The sequence below is a fragment of the Mastomys coucha genome, unplaced genomic scaffold (genome assembly GCF_008632895.1).
Source record: "Mastomys coucha isolate ucsf_1 unplaced genomic scaffold, UCSF_Mcou_1 pScaffold13, whole genome shotgun sequence".
Taxonomy (NCBI): Eukaryota; Metazoa; Chordata; class Mammalia; order Rodentia; family Muridae; genus Mastomys; species Mastomys coucha.
Window position 1 is genome coordinate 17608848 of NW_022196895.1, and position 17974 is coordinate 17626821.

The 17974-nt window shown below is 43.6% G+C and overlaps 1 protein-coding gene across 2 annotated transcripts in view; it reads right to left on the reverse strand.

Annotated features, from left to right (window-relative positions):
• The window catches only part of Garem1 (GRB2 associated regulator of MAPK1 subtype 1), a 176820-nt gene that overhangs the window by 92652 nt on the left and 66194 nt on the right, over window positions 1-17974 (reverse strand). For both annotated transcript variants that reach the window (XM_031365066.1, XM_031365065.1), the window contains exon 2: window positions 17089-17229. In XM_031365066.1, coding sequence (XP_031220926.1) covers window positions 17089-17229 — 141 coding nt within the window. The remainder of the gene's footprint in view (window positions 1-17088; window positions 17230-17974) is intronic.

The following is a 17974-nucleotide window of genomic DNA, read 5'->3' on the forward strand; positions in this document are numbered from 1 at the left end:
GAACTCACCACCTGCCACAGAGACTGGCTTTTTCAAGTTTTGTTTTTTTTTTTTTTTCCCCGAGACAGGGTTTCTCTGTCTAGTCCTGGCTGTCCTGGAACTCACTCTGTAGACCAGGCTGGCCTCGAACTCAGAAATCCACCTGCCTCTGCCTCCCAAGTGCTGGGATTAAAAGCATACGCCACCACTGCCCGGCTCAAGTCATTTTTAACTAAATAAGATCATTACAAGCAGGAGAGATACTCTTGAGCCAAGCTTCATCAGTCTAAATGAGCAAGACATGAGATTCCTAAACCTCACAGGAACTGGTGAAAAGACCCATGGAGCTAGGGATTTGTTTGTACTGAACCATCACACTGAGCTCTGTTAACTAAGAACAATTCCTCTGTACCAATTGCAAATGAAAAAGCATCTGAAAAGGCAGTAATGGCAGCTGAGGTCACTCATTCAGTGCTTAGCACAGTCAGCTATGATCCTAAGAGTCATCTAATCTTCGTGACAAGTGGATGAGCTCTGTGTTGTCATGCTCATTTTATAAATGAAGAAAGGAGGCGAATGTGGCAGCGCTGCTGGCAGACCATGGAGTTCCCTGCTCTTGGCCTTTTCATAGCATTCTTACAGTATCTGGGAAGAAGGCTGCTGTTGGGACACAGAAGGACAAGGTGAAAGAGGGACCCTGGTCTTGTTCCCGCTTCCTAAGGCATGAGACTGCTTCAAGCCACAAGGAAGGTATGCACTGCACCGCTTTAAAGCTGCCAGCCAGAGTGGCAGTCTTTCTCAAGTGGTTCTTGACTGGCCAATCTCATTACAACTAGGAGAGCTGCTCCTGAACCCAGTTAATGATTCTGTAGTGGTACTGGCCAGTGTGGTACTATACAGATGCCAGGTGTGCAAACAGTTTTCAGGGCACCTGAGTGTCAGTGTCTCTCTCAGACATGTCCAACCTGTGGCCCGTAAACCACAGGCAGACTGAGATGAATATGAATTAAGACAAACACAAAATTATAAACTTAATATATTTGATTAAGGGTATTTTTGATTCATTTGTTGTTTTTTTATTCCTCTTTCTGTGTGTGTGGTGTGTTTGTGTGTGTGCGCACACATGCATGGGCACACACTTGTGTATGGTGCACACACCAAGGCACATGTGTGGAGGTTAGGCACCAACTTGTGGGATTTGGATATCTGCTCAGATTATATGTGTTCTTGAGAAGAACAGATGCCCCAGCACTTGTGAGTCTTTCCTGGTGGAAGAGCTCTCATTGAGAACATCCCCTGTGAACAATGGTTGACAAGAAGTAAAGGTGAGCTGGGAAAGCAGAAGGAAGAATTACAGCCTCTGTCAATATCCTCTAAGCCTTCTCCATGATTCACATAACACAGCCTGCTCAGAAGACACGGGGACAGCCTCTCCAAACTCCTGGGGCCAAGGAACAAAGGGGTGTATTATCTGTTGCTTACACTTGCACAATTTGCTAGTCAAAGGCTGTCCTCACCTTTGGTTGCACAAAACCAACATCGTGAGGATGAGCTCATTCTTACAGGATAGAGACCAAGCCAGAAGGTTCAGGAGAACTCTTAAGATTTAGCTGCTGTGGCAGGATTCAGGTTGGGTATAGAGGCTCCATTGCTAGATAGCTTTGGGTTTGAATCTCAACTTTCCTTCCATTCCTAGGAGGACCAAAAGCTGAGTTCCCATCCCTGGCAAAGTGCAGCTTCTATATTACATGAGATGGGCCAGCCACCACATGGTAGATACTTCCTGAGTGCTCAACAGGGGACTCAACTCTCACCACAGCCAACTGTTGCTCCACTCCACTGCTAGCATCCAGTAGGTGTCCAGTCATTGATAAATATCCACAGACCTACAGGAATCCTGCTTCCGTGTCATCCCTCTTTCCTAGATTAGACTCTCAATGAGGCTTCCTGAACTTAAAAAGCAAGACAAAACACTTGTTGAGGCAGCTTGAAAAAGGTGAAGAACCAGCAGTGGAGAAAATGGAGCTCTACATTTGGGAGGAGCATGGGGAGCAGGGAGGATGGGCTCTCAAACCGTGCTTTCCTTACGGACACATGTTAGATCCCTCACATAGCATTTAAAGACTCAAGTCAGGTGGATGGCTCTCACACTCAGAAACAGGTAGGCCTGGTTTGCTATGTTTTTGTTCCCTTTAAAAGCTAGGCATTTACAGGCACCACCCCCCTTTGGTAAACAAAGGAAGAAGAAGGGTAAAAGTTACAAACAGTTTGCTGGATGGTAAACACAGCTCAGCAGCGGAAGTGTTTCCACAGCAGCCCCCTGAATTTTTTCGCCATGACACGCTTAGCTGTTGTCAGTCTCAGTCAGAGTGTATGGAAAGTAACATGAATTTACAATCTGTTGAACTAGTCCCACCACCCCACCCTCACCCCTGGTCTGTGTAACAACTGGTCGTTTTAGAAACAACTCTTGACACTGATTTTCCAGACAATATCTGCTTGACAGCCTGCATCTGAGGAGTGAGGAAAGTGTGGTATGCAGCAGGATATGAAATGGACGAAGCTGAGGAGAAGGAGGATGCCAATGAGGATGGCTGGGATGTCCCTCCTGCAGCACTGTTGATGGTGGCTGGGGCATCCTCAGGTGCAGCAGCTGTCCATGCACAGCAGGACTACAGAATGTCAGCAGCATCTTTGGCTTCTGTCACCAGATTATAGTAGCTGCCTTTCCTCTAGCGGCAATAACCTAAAGGGTGTCTAGACATCGGCAGATGTTCCCAGGGTGGGAAAGTAGATGTAACTTTATAAAAATCTGGTCAAGAACTGCTTAAACAAAGAAAACAATCATTCTCGCCATAGATAAGGAATAACAGTGTCATTAAGAACTCTGACAAAGCCGGACAGTGGTGGCACACGCCTTTAATCCCAGCACTTGGGAGGCAGAGGCAGGCGGATTTCTGAGTTTGAGGCCAGCCTGGTCTACAGAGTGAGTTCCAGGACAGCCAGGGCTACACAGAGAAGACCTCTGACAAATTCCTTAACACATTTTTGCTCTGTGTTTTGTTCAGGTGTGTCTTTGTGCGTGTGTGTACATATGTGTACCCTTGTGTGTGTGTGTGTGTGTGTGTGTGTGTGTGTAGGCCAGAGGAAAATCCTGGCTGTTGCTCATTCCTCAGGTGCTACCCACACATTAGTTTTTGAAACAGGATCTCTCATTGGCGTGGTGCTTGCCAAGTAGGTTAGACTGGTTGACCATCAAGCTCCCGGGTTCCAGAGACCCTGTCTCCTCAGCACTAGAATTACAAACATAAACCTGTTTGTTTACACCTGTTTTGTTTCGCTTCTAACCTGGGTTCTGGGGATTTAGTTCAGCTTTCTCGGTGTGCACAGCGAGCACTCTACTAACTGCCACCTTTAGACCCCCAGACAGATATTGTGGTTGTAGTAAGTTGACCTACATTATATATTCTCCATCATAAGGAAGCTTGTTTAATTACTGTATTGAAAGATATGTGACTATAATAACTCATTAATTGTCCTAGATTTTGACATGTAGGATGAAGAATCCCTATAGGATGCAGTTAAGAAGTAAGCCACAAATATAGGTAAAACTACCAAATTTTAGAGGATGAGATTTTTATACACACTCCTTCCCCTTTGTCATCTGACCCTTCACCGAACACAAACTTTTCTATGAAGCAATCTTAGCTACCACACATGAGAATGAAAAGACACATGTGTACTTTCCAGCCCAGACTCGAGTGTCTGAGATCATGAGAAACTTGGACTAAAAGGCCTCTGGCTTCTCAGAGATCACAGTGTTTATAACAAAGTATCACTGTATGACTAAGAGACTTAATGTTTAATATTACTAGAATAATCCTATTACACGGTTTTAATCATGCTTAATGAAGTTATTGAAAGATTTCATCTTGTTACCAGAAGTTCTTTAAATTATTTATTTTTTTATTTATTTACACACACATATGTATGTGAACATGTGGGTGAGCATATACTATGGCGTGTGTGTGGAGGTCAAAGGACAACTTGTGGGCCCCAGGGACCAAACTCAGCTTGTCAGGCTTGGTAGTAAGTACTTTTATTCACTAAGCCATATTGCTGGCCTAGCATCACTTACTTTAAGCTGAAAAGCTTTAAGCAACAAAGACAATGACATGGACCTAAATGAACAAAGACATACACATGACGAAGATATAAACTAACAAGTTTTGAAGACATATATAGTAATATAAGCATGTGCACTTGGTAGGCAGGAAAGAGGAAGCAAGGGAGGCCTGCCCATTCGTGCTCTGTTGAGTGGGAACTTCCCTCCACTGTCTTCTTAAGAAGGTAATTATGCCTAGGGTACAGAAACTGCACCTCCTATTGGTCTGCCTGAAGTCCAAACTCTTGCTTGTGTTCTGACTAGCTTCCTAACCTTATCTACAAACACTCTCCCTGCCTCCCCCCCAGCCCTCCTCACCCCCCCCACTCCCCACCCCCCCATCTCACAAACCACAGACATAATTAGTCTCACGGCTGTCACAGTCCACAGCTTTGTTCAAACCAGATCTGGAGGGCATCTTCTGCTTGTGGTTGAAGGCCCTCATTTCCCACCCCTGGAACAAAGCACTGCTCCTTATTCAGTGGTTTACCAGAAGTTGGCTTGCAGCCCCAATACAGCACCCCTGAGCAGCCCGGCCTGTCAGTGTCAGTGGGAGCTGCCTCTGTATGATTCAGGGCATCTTTGGAAAGTGGCTGAAAGAAGGTTTGTCTCTGAAAGCAGAATCAACTCAATTTGGTTAAACTAATTCGCTGAGCCCTTATACCTCCCATGTCTGAACTAGATGCTTGTAAGATCATGCCACACATACAGGTGTGGCCTCAAGGAGCCTTTAGTGATGAGAGAGAATAAGCTGGGCATAGTGCTGAACACATTTAAACTTCTATGAGGCACAGGTCGGTGGATCTCTGTGAGTTCAAGGTCAGACTGGTCTACATTTAAGTTCCAGAAAAGCCAGGTAGTGAGACTCTGTCTCAGAAAACCAAAGCCAAACCAAACAAACAAAAAACCCCAAAATGGGAGAGTAAGAGCCAGAAGTCCTGGGTCCAAACTGCCACAGAAATTCTGAAGTGGATGGAAAAAGAAAGATGGTCCCTCAGCGTGTGGAAGGTGGGAGAGGGGGCTGGAGGACAAGAGCGTTTGAGGGAGGACTGAAGTTGGACAGTGGTTGGGACGTGTGAGTCCTCTACACAAGAAACAGAAGACAGCAAGACATGACAAACCTGTCTGAGCAATGCCAGCTTTGTGGGGAACCTGAGGTCAGCGCTAGATGAAGTTTGTATTCACATGGGAGACAATGCTGGAAGAGTTTGGCCAGCAGTTAGGATAAGCAGAGCAAAAGTAACCCGACCTTTACATAGAACATCCGAAGAGAAAGAGAGAAAGTAGGGCTTCCAGAGCAGGTGGCTTGTGGCAGGGCTGAGGAAGTGTCAAGAAGACTAGGAATGCAGGAACTTTGGGGGCAAGGAGGAAATCCAGGGTGGACGGAGGCCAGGCCTGGTGTCCAGTTACAAGCAGAGAGAGGCTGAGATGTTGAAATGGTGTGTGTGAAGGACTCACCTAAGGGTTGAAACCCTCAGCTGAGGGACTACGACCTACTGCGTTTCATTTCCTGACAAGGACTTTTAATGTACATAGATAAAACTCCGTGTCTGTTTTGCTTACACTCACTCATTGCTTTGAGTCACTCTGAAGGTCAGACCCCAGGATGTTCTGTAAATGAGTTCTGACAAGTTGGGGGCATTGTGTCACACCCACCCTACTGCAAACTAATATGGGAGTATCTGAATCATCCCTCCTCTTGCATCACATGGCAGAAGTGAGCATGCTACGCTTGGTTTGTTGTTATTCTGTGTCTACTGACAACTACCAGGAGGGTCAGTCTTTAGAGAAAGCCAGCACTCAACTTCCCTGGGTAGTGAGTCATAAAGGCAATGATTCTAATCCTAAGAGATGGCACCCAGTGACTTCAGGAAGTTTTTACTAGCTGTGTACTTGGTTTGGAAGGTCTGTTTTCTACAAAGAGAAAAATCTCAAATTCACTCCTAGGAGCTAAAAGGAAACCTTTGAAAAGAGCAGGGGTACAAATCCAACATGGAAATCAAATTACGAAGTGAGATGTGCATGTTCCCACCCGGGCTATAAACACTCCATTAACATCGTGGTCATGGGCAGCTTTTCAAGCTTTACGCCCACATTGATCACATTATGTCATAGGTTACATTAGACTCCAATCCCTTCCAGCACCAACTTTCCACTGAATACCTGCGCACAAGCAGAAGAGACCGGGAGCAGCAGCCTAGAAGTTCTGAGCCCAACACGCTACTCCTATTCTGAACCCCACACACCACCCCTGTCCTGAACCTCACATGCCACTTCTGCTTTGTGTTAGAAGTGAATTTCTTTTGCTCCTACAGTTTTTGTTTGTAGCTACAGTAGATAACTCACAGGGTGTACAAGATTAAACAAGCTAAAATGGGAAAACCACCACTAAGAGATTTTATAGTTTTTATTAAAGGTATTTTATTAGTATTTATAGAGCCATTGAGAAAAGTCACATTGTATGATGGCAAATAACTACAAATGTATTGGTTCATAGTCTGTTTCCATATCTTGAATTAAAAATTGTTTTATATATCTATATCAAAATCACATTTATCTTTTAATAACACTTTCTTAAAAATTAAGGATAATTCTTATCACAATGAGGACAACAATATCACATCTAACAAAGTTAGTAAAACATTATGCCAGTACATCTCCCTCAGCCGTTCTTACTGGGATTGAGGAACAGGGGCTGAACCCAGAGCCTACCCCAGTGCAGCCTAGCTTATTATTTGAGGCAATGAGAAGTAATTAGCCATGCTGAAGCTGTACCAAGGATTGGTGGCAGTCTTCAATTTATTCTTTCAGGAAAGTAGACATTTATATAATTCATTCTTGCTTTGAGTTGAGTATGAATGTCCTTCTGACCATATATAAGTACAATGAGCTGGCGACAGTGTCAGGAGGCATACTGGGAGTGGCTTTGTAGTGCTCATGTTTGAATTAAATCGTGAGAGAAGAGGCGGAGCACCTTTTACTAACCTTTGCTTCCCCATCTCCAGACACACACACACACACACACACACACACACACACACACACACACACACACACCTGTTTTCCCTTCAGGCCAGGCATTACCCAAAGAGGGTAATAAACCTGTTTGTCTCCAATGCAACGCAGAAACTCTGTAAGTAACTGTAAGCACTCTGTTCTTGCTTCTCTGAATAGGAGTTGGCCACAGTCTTCTGCCTTGTGTGCCTTTGGCTTATATGGCTCTCATTCTAGCAGGAGCCCTGCCCTCCTTTTGGGGTGAAGATAGGCCACTCAGAAATAGCAAGAGTTAAAACAGATATACCTTGTGGTCTCCCTCCCAGTGCCTATCCTTTATGACAGTTACATCCACCTGAATCCAGCCACGGAACTGGACAGCCTAGACAGCCTTCTCCTCCGTCTGGCCACATAAAATGAGAGCAAACGCCGGGCGGTGGTGGCACACGCCTTTAATCCCAGCACTTGGGAGGCAGAGGCAGGTGGATTTCTGAGTTCGAGGCCAGCCTGGTCTACAGAGTGAGTTCCAGGACAGCCAGGGCTACACAGAGAAACCCTGTCTCGAAAAACCAAACCAAACCAAACCAAACCAAAACAAACCAAACCAAAACAAAACAAAAAAACCAACCAACCAAAAACCCGAGAGCAAACAAATGTTTCTTTTGTCAGTGTCAGCATGACTCTGAGGTGTGGGGATGGATCCCTTCTGCTGGCATTATTTAGATTTTTTTTCTCTCTTGAATTACTCCACTTAGCCTAGACAGAGTCCTCAGGTTGCATTATTCTCTGAAAATGAAATAGTAAAATCCTTTCATCCCTCTGCCCTCTTGTTTCCCTTAATACAAAAGTCTTGATGAAAACAGTTGGTCCTTACTACCTTGTCGCTGCTAACCCTGCTGCCATGTGGCTTTCCCTGTCTCAGTCCTCAATAATCCCATGCTGAGGATCTCCTGTCCCCTCCATGGTAGGCAGCAGATCTCTTCCCAGGCCTCCAGCAATGGCAGGACTACAAACTTAGCAAGAGTTCATTCTTGGGCCTTGGCATCCTAGCAGCTCTCCTTGGATAGTCACGCAGAGCTGGGCTGTGACTGCCAATGACAGTGAAAAGGTGACCATTGACATTATCCACTTACTGCTCTACTGGAGTCAGAGTACTGGCTGAGCCCTAAGGAAGCCGACACGCTAGTTACTTCTAACTGGTCAATCTTTTCCAGGATAGATAAATGGCACTGTCCACACAGAAAGTGCCTTCTAGAACTTTCCAAGAGAGCATAGTGCATGAAGGCCTGGAGCCATGTATCCTGGCTTCAAATTGTACTTATTGGCTATGCAACATCACCATAGACTTAACATTCCCGGATCACATTTGCATTTTTGCAAAATGCAAGTAAGAAACAGACCTTAGCAGGTTTGTTGTGAACATCTGTGAGAAATAATAGGCTGAGTTAGCAGCCTAGAAAATGAGAAGCACTAACTACAGTTTACTTGTTAACTGTGGCTGAGCACGCCAGTCATGGATGCTGCTTGCTTGTTTGAGTCTAATAATTATTAACGGCCAGGCTGGCTGGGATGAATGTCTCTTGGCCTATTATGGCAGCTCTCAGAACTTTTCAAAAGAAAGTTTGCCATTTTCCATTTTTATCATAGGTTTTCCCTCATGACAGAGAAAGGTTCAATACTAGCGATTACTTCTGTGAACCGATGATTCACACTAATTAAACTTGTAACTCAGGAGAATGAAATTACTTGTTTCAACATTTCCTTTTGTTCAGTAATTATGATTCAAGGTTATATTAGATAGCATACTATTATACTTTTGTCATGAGCTAGACACTGTACATGTTATGTCTTTAAAAACAGGCACTGCCACATAAACCCAGGTGCTTTGTTGAAGAAGAGCTGTGCAAACCCCATAAGCAACTCTACCAGATATGTGTGCAAGCATCCCTTCTTTCTACACAGGAAGCAGCTCAGAGAGAAGGCTCTGAGATCATCCTGGCTTGTTAGAGATTGACCGGATTTGCAGCAGGGTGGGAATTTAAAAATAGAAGCCAACGTGGCTGGAGTTTATCAGATGCTTACGTCCCAGGAGCAATCTGTTTCCACGATGATAGCAAGTGGTTCATGGAGAGATCTGAATTCTCCTGAACACACTGAGAACTGCACTACCTGCCAAGGCGGTGGAGCACGGGCACATAGGCATGACATCCAAGCCACTTGTCCTCTCCGTTTTCTTCCCCTCCCCTCTGCTCTTCTTTCCTGTCTATACTGCATTGAAGCTATGGGCTCCACATGCTAAGCAAGTGCTCCCCACTGAGCTCTACCTACAACCTTCTATTTACTTTGTACTTTGAGAAAGGGTCTCACTAAGTAGTCCAGGCTGGCCTTGAATTTCTAATGGTCCTACTTCTGCCGTGACCTCCTGAGCAGCTAGGGATTATAGGCCTTGCTCACCAGAGCCAGGCTCACTGATTTGGTTTCTTAAAGCCATGTCTTGGTACACTTTTGTTCTGTTTTGGTAGTTGTTGGTCTTTAGAGACAGGGTCTGAGTAGGCAGTTCAGATTGACCTTGAAGTTGCTATATATGACCAGGCTGACCTCAAACTCATAAACTTCTTACTCAGCCTCCCTTGGGCTAGAGTTACAGACATGGACTACCAGGCCAAGTTGATAGTTTTCTTTTGCTTTTCTTGAGAGGTAAACATGAAGAATCTCTTGCTTCAAAGGCTTCATGTGCTGAGGCATTTATAAAGTAAGACATAGGCTAGGTGTGGTAGTACACATCTTTAAGCCCAGTACTTGGGAGACAGGTGGGGAGATCTTTGTGAGATCAGACCAGCCTGGTCCACATAGTAAGTTCCAGGACAGTCACAGCTATGGAGAGAGACCCTGTCTCAAATAACAAAACAAAACAAAACAAAACAAAGTTAGAACTATGACAATCTCCACAAAATGGTCTCAGGGAAATCTCCATTTCACAGAACACGAGACAATAAACACAATTTCAGATGGTATGTCATAGCCAGGTCTTTGTGTGACCCTAAGTTTGTATCCAATTTAATGGAAACCGATGTCAAATTATGACTACTAAATTAGATTCAAGGCTGACTGGGGAGGGTCACACAAATGAGATGTACTTTCGAGGTAATAATTTGAATCTGTTGGACTAACGACTCTAAGCTGCAAAGACAAAACGCATTTGATAAATAGAAACATAAACTGTGAAATGAGAATAACTCATCCCTGGGAACCCTTGGCTAGAATTAAGCTGTAGGAAGGCATTTAAGAACTTTTAAGGACAGACATGTTCAGTTGGGTAAGTCAGAGTGAAAGAGGTATAGGGTGGGTGTACAGAGCAACTGGGCAGGGCTGAATTTTGAGCCGGGTGTTCTAAGGATGCAGAATCATGAAATGCTGAGTTCTGTTGCACATTTCCTAGGAAACCTTTGCCCATCGGGTAGTGATGGGAAGGTAGAAGGTTAAGATAAAGTTTATCTGTGATGCATTTTGAATACACTTGTATGAAAGTAGCCACCTTCTTCCTGAACAACTGCAGCTTTTCAGAGCTCCTTCTCTACCATTAGCAAAACACACAGTGCTGATTGCATACATTCTCTCAGAACTGTTACCAGAAGAGCTCTGCTTCTAGAAGAAGTCTTTATCTGAAGCATGTCGAATCACCTCTGAAGTCAGCACAAGGCGTGTCTTACAGCTGCCATGTCAGAGTGCGGACTTCAGGATACAGTCAGCTCCTTAAATATTGTGGGAAATTGTTTCTTTTTCACATGAGAAATTTCATGAAAATCTCTGGCACAGAATATGGAAAGATTCAGAATTGGGACTTCTTAACAATGTTGAGTTCAGAAACAGATGTGGAGGCATATGACCTGTAATCCCAGGCTGAGGCAGGAGGATCTCAATTCAGAGGCCACCATGGGCTATATGGTTAGACTCTGTTTAAAAATAAAATCAAAAGAAGAAGGAGAAAGAGGAGAAGGAGAAGAAAAAGGAAAAGGAGAAGAAGGAAGAGGAGGGTGAGGAGGAAGAGGAGGAGGAGGGTGAGGAGGAGGAGGAGGAAGAGGAGGGTGAGGAGGAAGAGGAAGAGGAGGAAGAGGAGGAGGAGGAGGAGGAAGAGGAGGAGAAGGAGGAGAAGCAGCAGCAGCAGCAGCAGCAGCAGCAGCAGCAGCAGCAGCAGCAGCAGCAGTAGTACCATAGTTTCACCCTTTTCTTGGACATGTGTGGCTGTCCAGATTGTGCACTGCCCAAACCCATGGGACTCCATTTACAAAGTGATGAGCTGTTCAGTCATTCCTCCCATTGAAGCAGTGTACTGCTGTGTAAGTCAGAAAGCAGGGCGTACTCGCCCAAAACACAGGGGGCATGTTGCCCAGATATGGGCAAGCAATTTGAGCATTAACATAAGTAAGAACAGTAATCCGTAAATCCAAGCTAGTCGCCACAGGCAAGTAAAGCCGTGGGCAAGTGGGAAAAGGTTTTCCTTACAGTCGGGGCAAGACTGAGACAGCCTCAGCTTAGGTTCAAATAATCAATTCTTAACATACCACAATAAACACTGCATCAGAAGGAAAGGTCCATGGTGGACAGAATAAAGTGGAGGGGCAGGAAGATTAGGTCTGGAAGTCTCCTCTTCAAATTTCCTAGCAATGGTTATCTATCTATCTATCTATCTATCTATCTATCTATCTATCTATCTATCCATCTATCTATAAATACAGATACAGCAAAGAAATCAACTTAACTCAGCGATCAGAACTGGTCTGATTAATAACAGGCACAAGGTCATTGGCTCCCTGCAGAAGCCATGGTCACACACATAGTAACCTGGTACAAAGTGAACAAGTGGAATCTGATTAGGAAGTGATAATCCTTAAACATGTCCATACCACACAACACAAAGACAGCCAAGGAACAGTGCCAGATGAAAGCAAGCTGGCGAGACTTGATGATGAAGTGCGTGAAGAGGTCTGATGCTATCTATCCTGAATAGCACAAATGTAATAAAGGACAATCGTGGGACAGGCGACAACATGGAACATGGAATGCAAAGTGTCAAGTGCCCTGAACTTTCCAACTCTGTGCCAGTTCTATTAGACAGAGACTGACCTTGTCCTTTAGGAATGCATGGTGAAGCACTAGGGCATGTGTGCTGTCTACTCCCAAATACTCAAAGTCAAGATAAATGTGTGTGTATGTGTGTGTGTGTGTGTCTGAATTGCTCATTTGGGCAGTGGAAGAATGATTAAAAACAAACAAACAAGCTAAAACGGGAGACCAAACTGGGCCAAACTGAGTGACTGGTATAAGGATGAGGCCTCCAGAAAATGGTTGGAAGAAGCTGTATCCATGAACTCTCAAAATATGATTGTCCGAACAATATAAACACTGATATGGGTGGGGTAAATTCCACATGGTCTCAGCCCCAGATAAAGAGCTACAGGTGGCCAAAAGCTGCTGAGAGAGGCAGAATCTCTTCCAGGAACAAGCTCCCACAGAGACCGCGCAATCTGAAGAGGTAAGTTCCTTACACGTGTACATATGACCGAAGCTAAATGAACTCAGGAGGCTGAACATTCACATGCACACACACATGTACACAGACATTTTATATATATATATATGTAATGCATACATACATATATATTATATATATATAAAATGTACATATACATATATATGTATATCTCATATACACATATATACACACATACATATATTATATATATCTTATTACATGTATATATGCATATAACATATATTGTATTTGTGTATATACATGAATTGATAACTAAAGGTGGGAGCATGAATTTGGGAGGGGGTATATAGGAGGAGTTGGAGGGAGAGGAAGGGGAAAGAGTGATGTAGATGCAGGGCTCATGTATGAAGTTCTTAAAACAAGCAAAATTATTTTACAAAAGCAAAACTAAACAGACAATGACACTCTCACACACACAGATAACAAAACCAAACCATGCACAGCAGCCAGAACGACTTTGAGGGCTGTCAATGTTCATCTGCTTCAATGACCAGAAAAACAACTCACCTTTTGATTAGTCCAAGATGGGAGCTAGGAACTGAAAAACATTTTGTTGGAATCGCTGTGGTGACCGTCACCTTTAGTCCCTGTGGTGTGCTGGGAAAGCTCTAAGCAGCCTGAAAGGTGTTTCGCTTGCATAGCCTCCTGGCTCCCTCAGCAGAAAGGGGCTCTGCTCTCTCTATCCCACGGATACACTAAGAAATGAGGATTTGCCCTAGCAATAGATGACTAAGTGGCCGAAATCAAACAGTGCTGCCACTGCTATGTGCTGAAGTCATTTGTGAAGTACTTATTAGGCTTTCTCCAGGAATGAGAGATGAATCCCAACTTAGATAAATCCTGAAGCTAATAATACAATAGTAATACATGCTGGGTGAGTGTATCCTCTGCTAATTACAGCCAGAGCGCAAATAAGCAAGAACAATAGAAGTGATGGCTTTTGTTCCCACACTGCACTTTAATGCTCTTTCTTCCAAGGGCTGAACTTTGTAATAAATCTCTTCTTAGAAACAAACTATATGCCGCTGTAAACTAAGCATGGTGGTGCACGCATGTATTTGTGCAGGTTGAGGCAGGAGGATGGTTTGGGCCCAGAATTTTGAGTTATGCCTGGGAAACAGTGAAACTTTGCCTGAAAACTAAGAAAACAGTTTATGAATATGCCATGAAAACTACTGACATGATTGTATTTAAATTAATAAATCTCAGTTTTATAGTGTAACCAAAACAAACTGCCTTCTTGGTCTACCTGTTGCCTAGAAGACTGCAGGAAAAAAGAACCTAGAAAACCACTAAAATGTGTCTTTGAAACTTTTCCTTTGCAGTACTGGGGATTAAGGTCAGGGTTGAACATACTTGAGGCAAATGTTCTACCAAGAGGCAAAGGAGCCAGTTATCTGCCTGTAAACTGAAATGCAAACGCATCAGTGCTGTCAAAATGTGTGGAGCCCTAAACAAAAGATCAATCATATCTGTGAGGCCCTCAGATTTTCTCCTCAGGCTTCCTGCTGAAGCAATTCAAGGAAAATAGCTCAGAAAATTGAGACCGACACTGCTCACCAGCCACCAGCTCCTGCTTGTCTCGTGGTAAATGACCTCATAAGGCACTTGGCCTCATATCAGGTTTCCCTTTCTTTAATTTGTTTTCTATACGTTAAAGTAAAGTGGTATGACCTTAGTGTCCTCATTTCTTTCTTAATTTAGCTTTGGCAGTTCTGTTTCATTAAAGATAATTCATATCTTTGCAACAACCAGCTTTATAGGCCTCATCCCTGGTCCCAGTAACATCATTTCTCATATAGAGAATAAGTGTTTGAACATGCCAAGCCTTTCTTCCCAGTGAAAGATGGATGACCATTAATATAAAAGTATAAGCTCAAAATACTGTTTATTGTTTGGCGGGGAATCTTATCATTTGGCACTGGATGCCCTTCCCCAACTTTAATTGTATTTTTAGCCATTGAAATCCTGATGCCAATCTTATGCAACCATTTAGACCTATGGCATCATTGAGACCAATTGAAGCAGAATTTGTGCAGACAGGACTCAGCAATGAGTCTCTCCAGAACAGCCTATTTGATTCCACTGTGTAGCCAAGACTGAACACCTATTTCCACAAAGAAGTTTATCAATTGTAGACTGACAGAAAAGGATGCTCAAGAGGTTCTTTTTGTCTCCGAGCCAGGGTTTCTCTGTATAGCCCTGGCTGTCCTGGATCTCCCTCTGTAGACCAACTGGCCTCAAACTCAGAGATCCACCTGCCTCTGCCTCTCAACTTCTGGGTTTAAAGGTGTGTGCCACCACCGCTGGGCAAGAGAGTTTTAACATTTCCTTTGTTAAGGATTGTATACTCACTCCAACTGGTGAGTGAAGGGAAGGTATGTGTGATCATGAAAAGCAGCAATGGAATGAAGAGTGTCAAGTGGACGTGACATGAAGTCAAGAGATCCAGAGCCAATCTATGACAGAAGAGTGCCCTCCCTCGCCAGAGGAGTGGCATGGAAGAAGGAGTGGGGCAAACGGAAAGGTATCCAGTATAGTCAGGAAACAGGGAGGTGACTGACCCAGCGACAGTAGAATGTCCCCTCTTTAGAGAAGATAAAGATTGGAGAAACAGGCCAGGGCACTGCAGGTCCAGGTCAAGGCAGGAGGGACGGTCTCCATTGAAATCTGAGGGAATGACCCACTGAAATCAGCCCTCTGGGAAGACAGGGTTGAAGGAAATAGTCACCATGTTTTGTAGAAATTTCCAAAGCTCAAGTCAACTGACAGAACACAGCTCTGTTAAAAATATTCAGGACGGCGATTTATTTCTTATTTTTTCATAGAGAAACCAGAGTTTGAGCCTGCTGAAAGTAAAGTGAACCTTGTGAGTAGAACCTCTTCCGAGGAAAATCTGGCCAATCCAGAGGGCTTGTAAATTTCCCATTCCTATGAATACTGCCCAGTTGCCTGCCTCCAAGTGGGTAAACACAGCACCTTCCACAGGCGCGTCTACTCATGTTTCCCCATAAAACCTACTCAAATAACTAAGTAGCTAGCAGAATTATGAAAAACAAAGTTTTGGGGAACAAAAGTTTTCTTTCCTATAATACTTTTGAAAGTTTTTTTTCCTATTTTTTAAATTTAGTGAGCAGCTGAAAATTCTAAGAATCAAAAAGCATGTTTTATTTGCTAGATACTGGTGGAATGAATACCAATTGCTACCATTCTAGAATACGGCAAGATTCTGTTTTCAAATAAATAATTTGCTAAGCATGGAGACAGGTCTGCCAAAGCCAAAACAGCAGCCCAGCTCTGCACAGTTTATAGTTAGCTGGAAAAAATCCTACTTTAGGCCGGGCGGTGGTGGGGCACGCCTTTAATCCCAGCACTTGGGAGGCAGAGGCAGGAGGATTTCTGAGTTTGAGGCCAGCCTGGTCTACAGAGTGAGTTCCAGGACAGCCAGGGCTACACGGAGAAACCCTGTCTTGAAAAACCAATGTGTGTTTGTGTATGTGTGTGTGTGTACATCATACACACACACACACACACATATATGTATATATGTATATATATACATGTATACATATATACATGTATATATATCCATGTATATATATATATATATATATCCTAGTATAACTTTAAGAAAGTTGAATTACAGGTAAGTTAATAACCTTGTACAACAAACTGTAAAACCAGAAGATAGCAGATGGTGATGTGTCTGGTTTTTAAAAACTGGTTTATACGCTACCCCTACTGAAAGTTTATTGAAGCAAATACAGCACAAGTTCAGTTCTGACCACAGAATTCATTCAACAAAATCATGTTCAATGGTATCCCAGAACTGAATGGAGATCAAAAGTGACAGGGTGGGCACCATCCACACTTAACCAGAGCAATGAAGTCATGTTCCTGCTATATTCTAAAAGACTAATTAGGAGTGGCAGGCCCAGGCATCTTTTTTTTTTTTTTTTTTTTTTTAATGGGCCCAGGCATCTTAACTTCTAAACAGATACTTTTAAAACCAGGGAGCACTGTGCACTTGTGAAATGGCACCTTGTGGAGTTGCTACATCCTAGTCATTCACAAGAGCAACACTCAGGCTATACTTGGGTTACTCAGGCACAAGACTGTGGAGCTCAGGGACTGCCCATAGTGTTCCAATTCTAAGACCACAGAGGAATTCTTCGTGTAAAATTTTCACCTTATAAGCATCCAGCTTCATTAACTACAAATATCTATGACAAAATGGAGATATCATGGATTAAAAAATAACCATACAGAAGTGTTTGATTCTTTTAAGTCGGCATACTCTCTAGTTGATAGGCAATTTCTAGTTCCTGCTTCAAGGATAAGATAAAATCGGCTCTTCAAGCTTCCCAGCCCACCCCCTTGTCTTGCTGAGTCTTACCTGCATAATGTACAGGGATCTCTATCTTTGGCCCAATGACATAGTGACCTTCCTCCAGGCTATGGGCAGTGATGGTCGTCCACTGCCTGCACGAATGGATCAGCAGGTAGTCATTCTCCCGAAGCCCTTCCACGCATTCTCCTAGAAAATACAATTTCATATGAGGAAGTTGGAATTCAGACCTGCTTACTCCATACCCTACCACGGAATTTCTTTAGTTTAAACTTGTATGGCTTTGGAGAGATGGCCCAGTCTGGAAAAGCAGACAAGCACTAGGGCCTGAGTTCAGTCCTTACCTCTGGGAAGGCAGAGGCAAGAGGATCCTGGTGCTTACTAACTAGCCAGTCTAGCCAATCAGAAGGCTCCAGGTTCAGTGAAAGATCTTGTGTCAAAAAAATATGGTGGTGCTTTGGGTATACCTGGTTCTACTGGAGCTGGAAGACATGGTAGTCTAGGTCACAAGGATTTCGGGTTTAATTGTCCCCATTTCTCAAAACAACAACAACAACAATGACAATGACAAACTCAAGGAAAAAAAGATAGCCTTTTCCTCTGGTGCCCCTCCCTCCCACGTTACTTATGCACAAATTGACAGTTTATAACTCAGTATAAAGTTCTTGAGTTGGAAAAAAAAATGGAGAAAAGAAATAAAGAAAATAAATGGAGTTTCCTTACCAAATTGAAAACTATACCTAGGGTTCCCTACAGACATTTTCCATTCACTTGACAATATGGCAATCACATGCACCAGCATACCTACATGGTTGTGGCTTGATGACAAACACCACTCAGTGCCTAGAGTGGGCATGGCTCAGATGATGTTCCTGTCACTTCCTGTAGTGTGACCACATCACTAAGAAAGCATTGCTCCTGCCCAGGTAAGGAA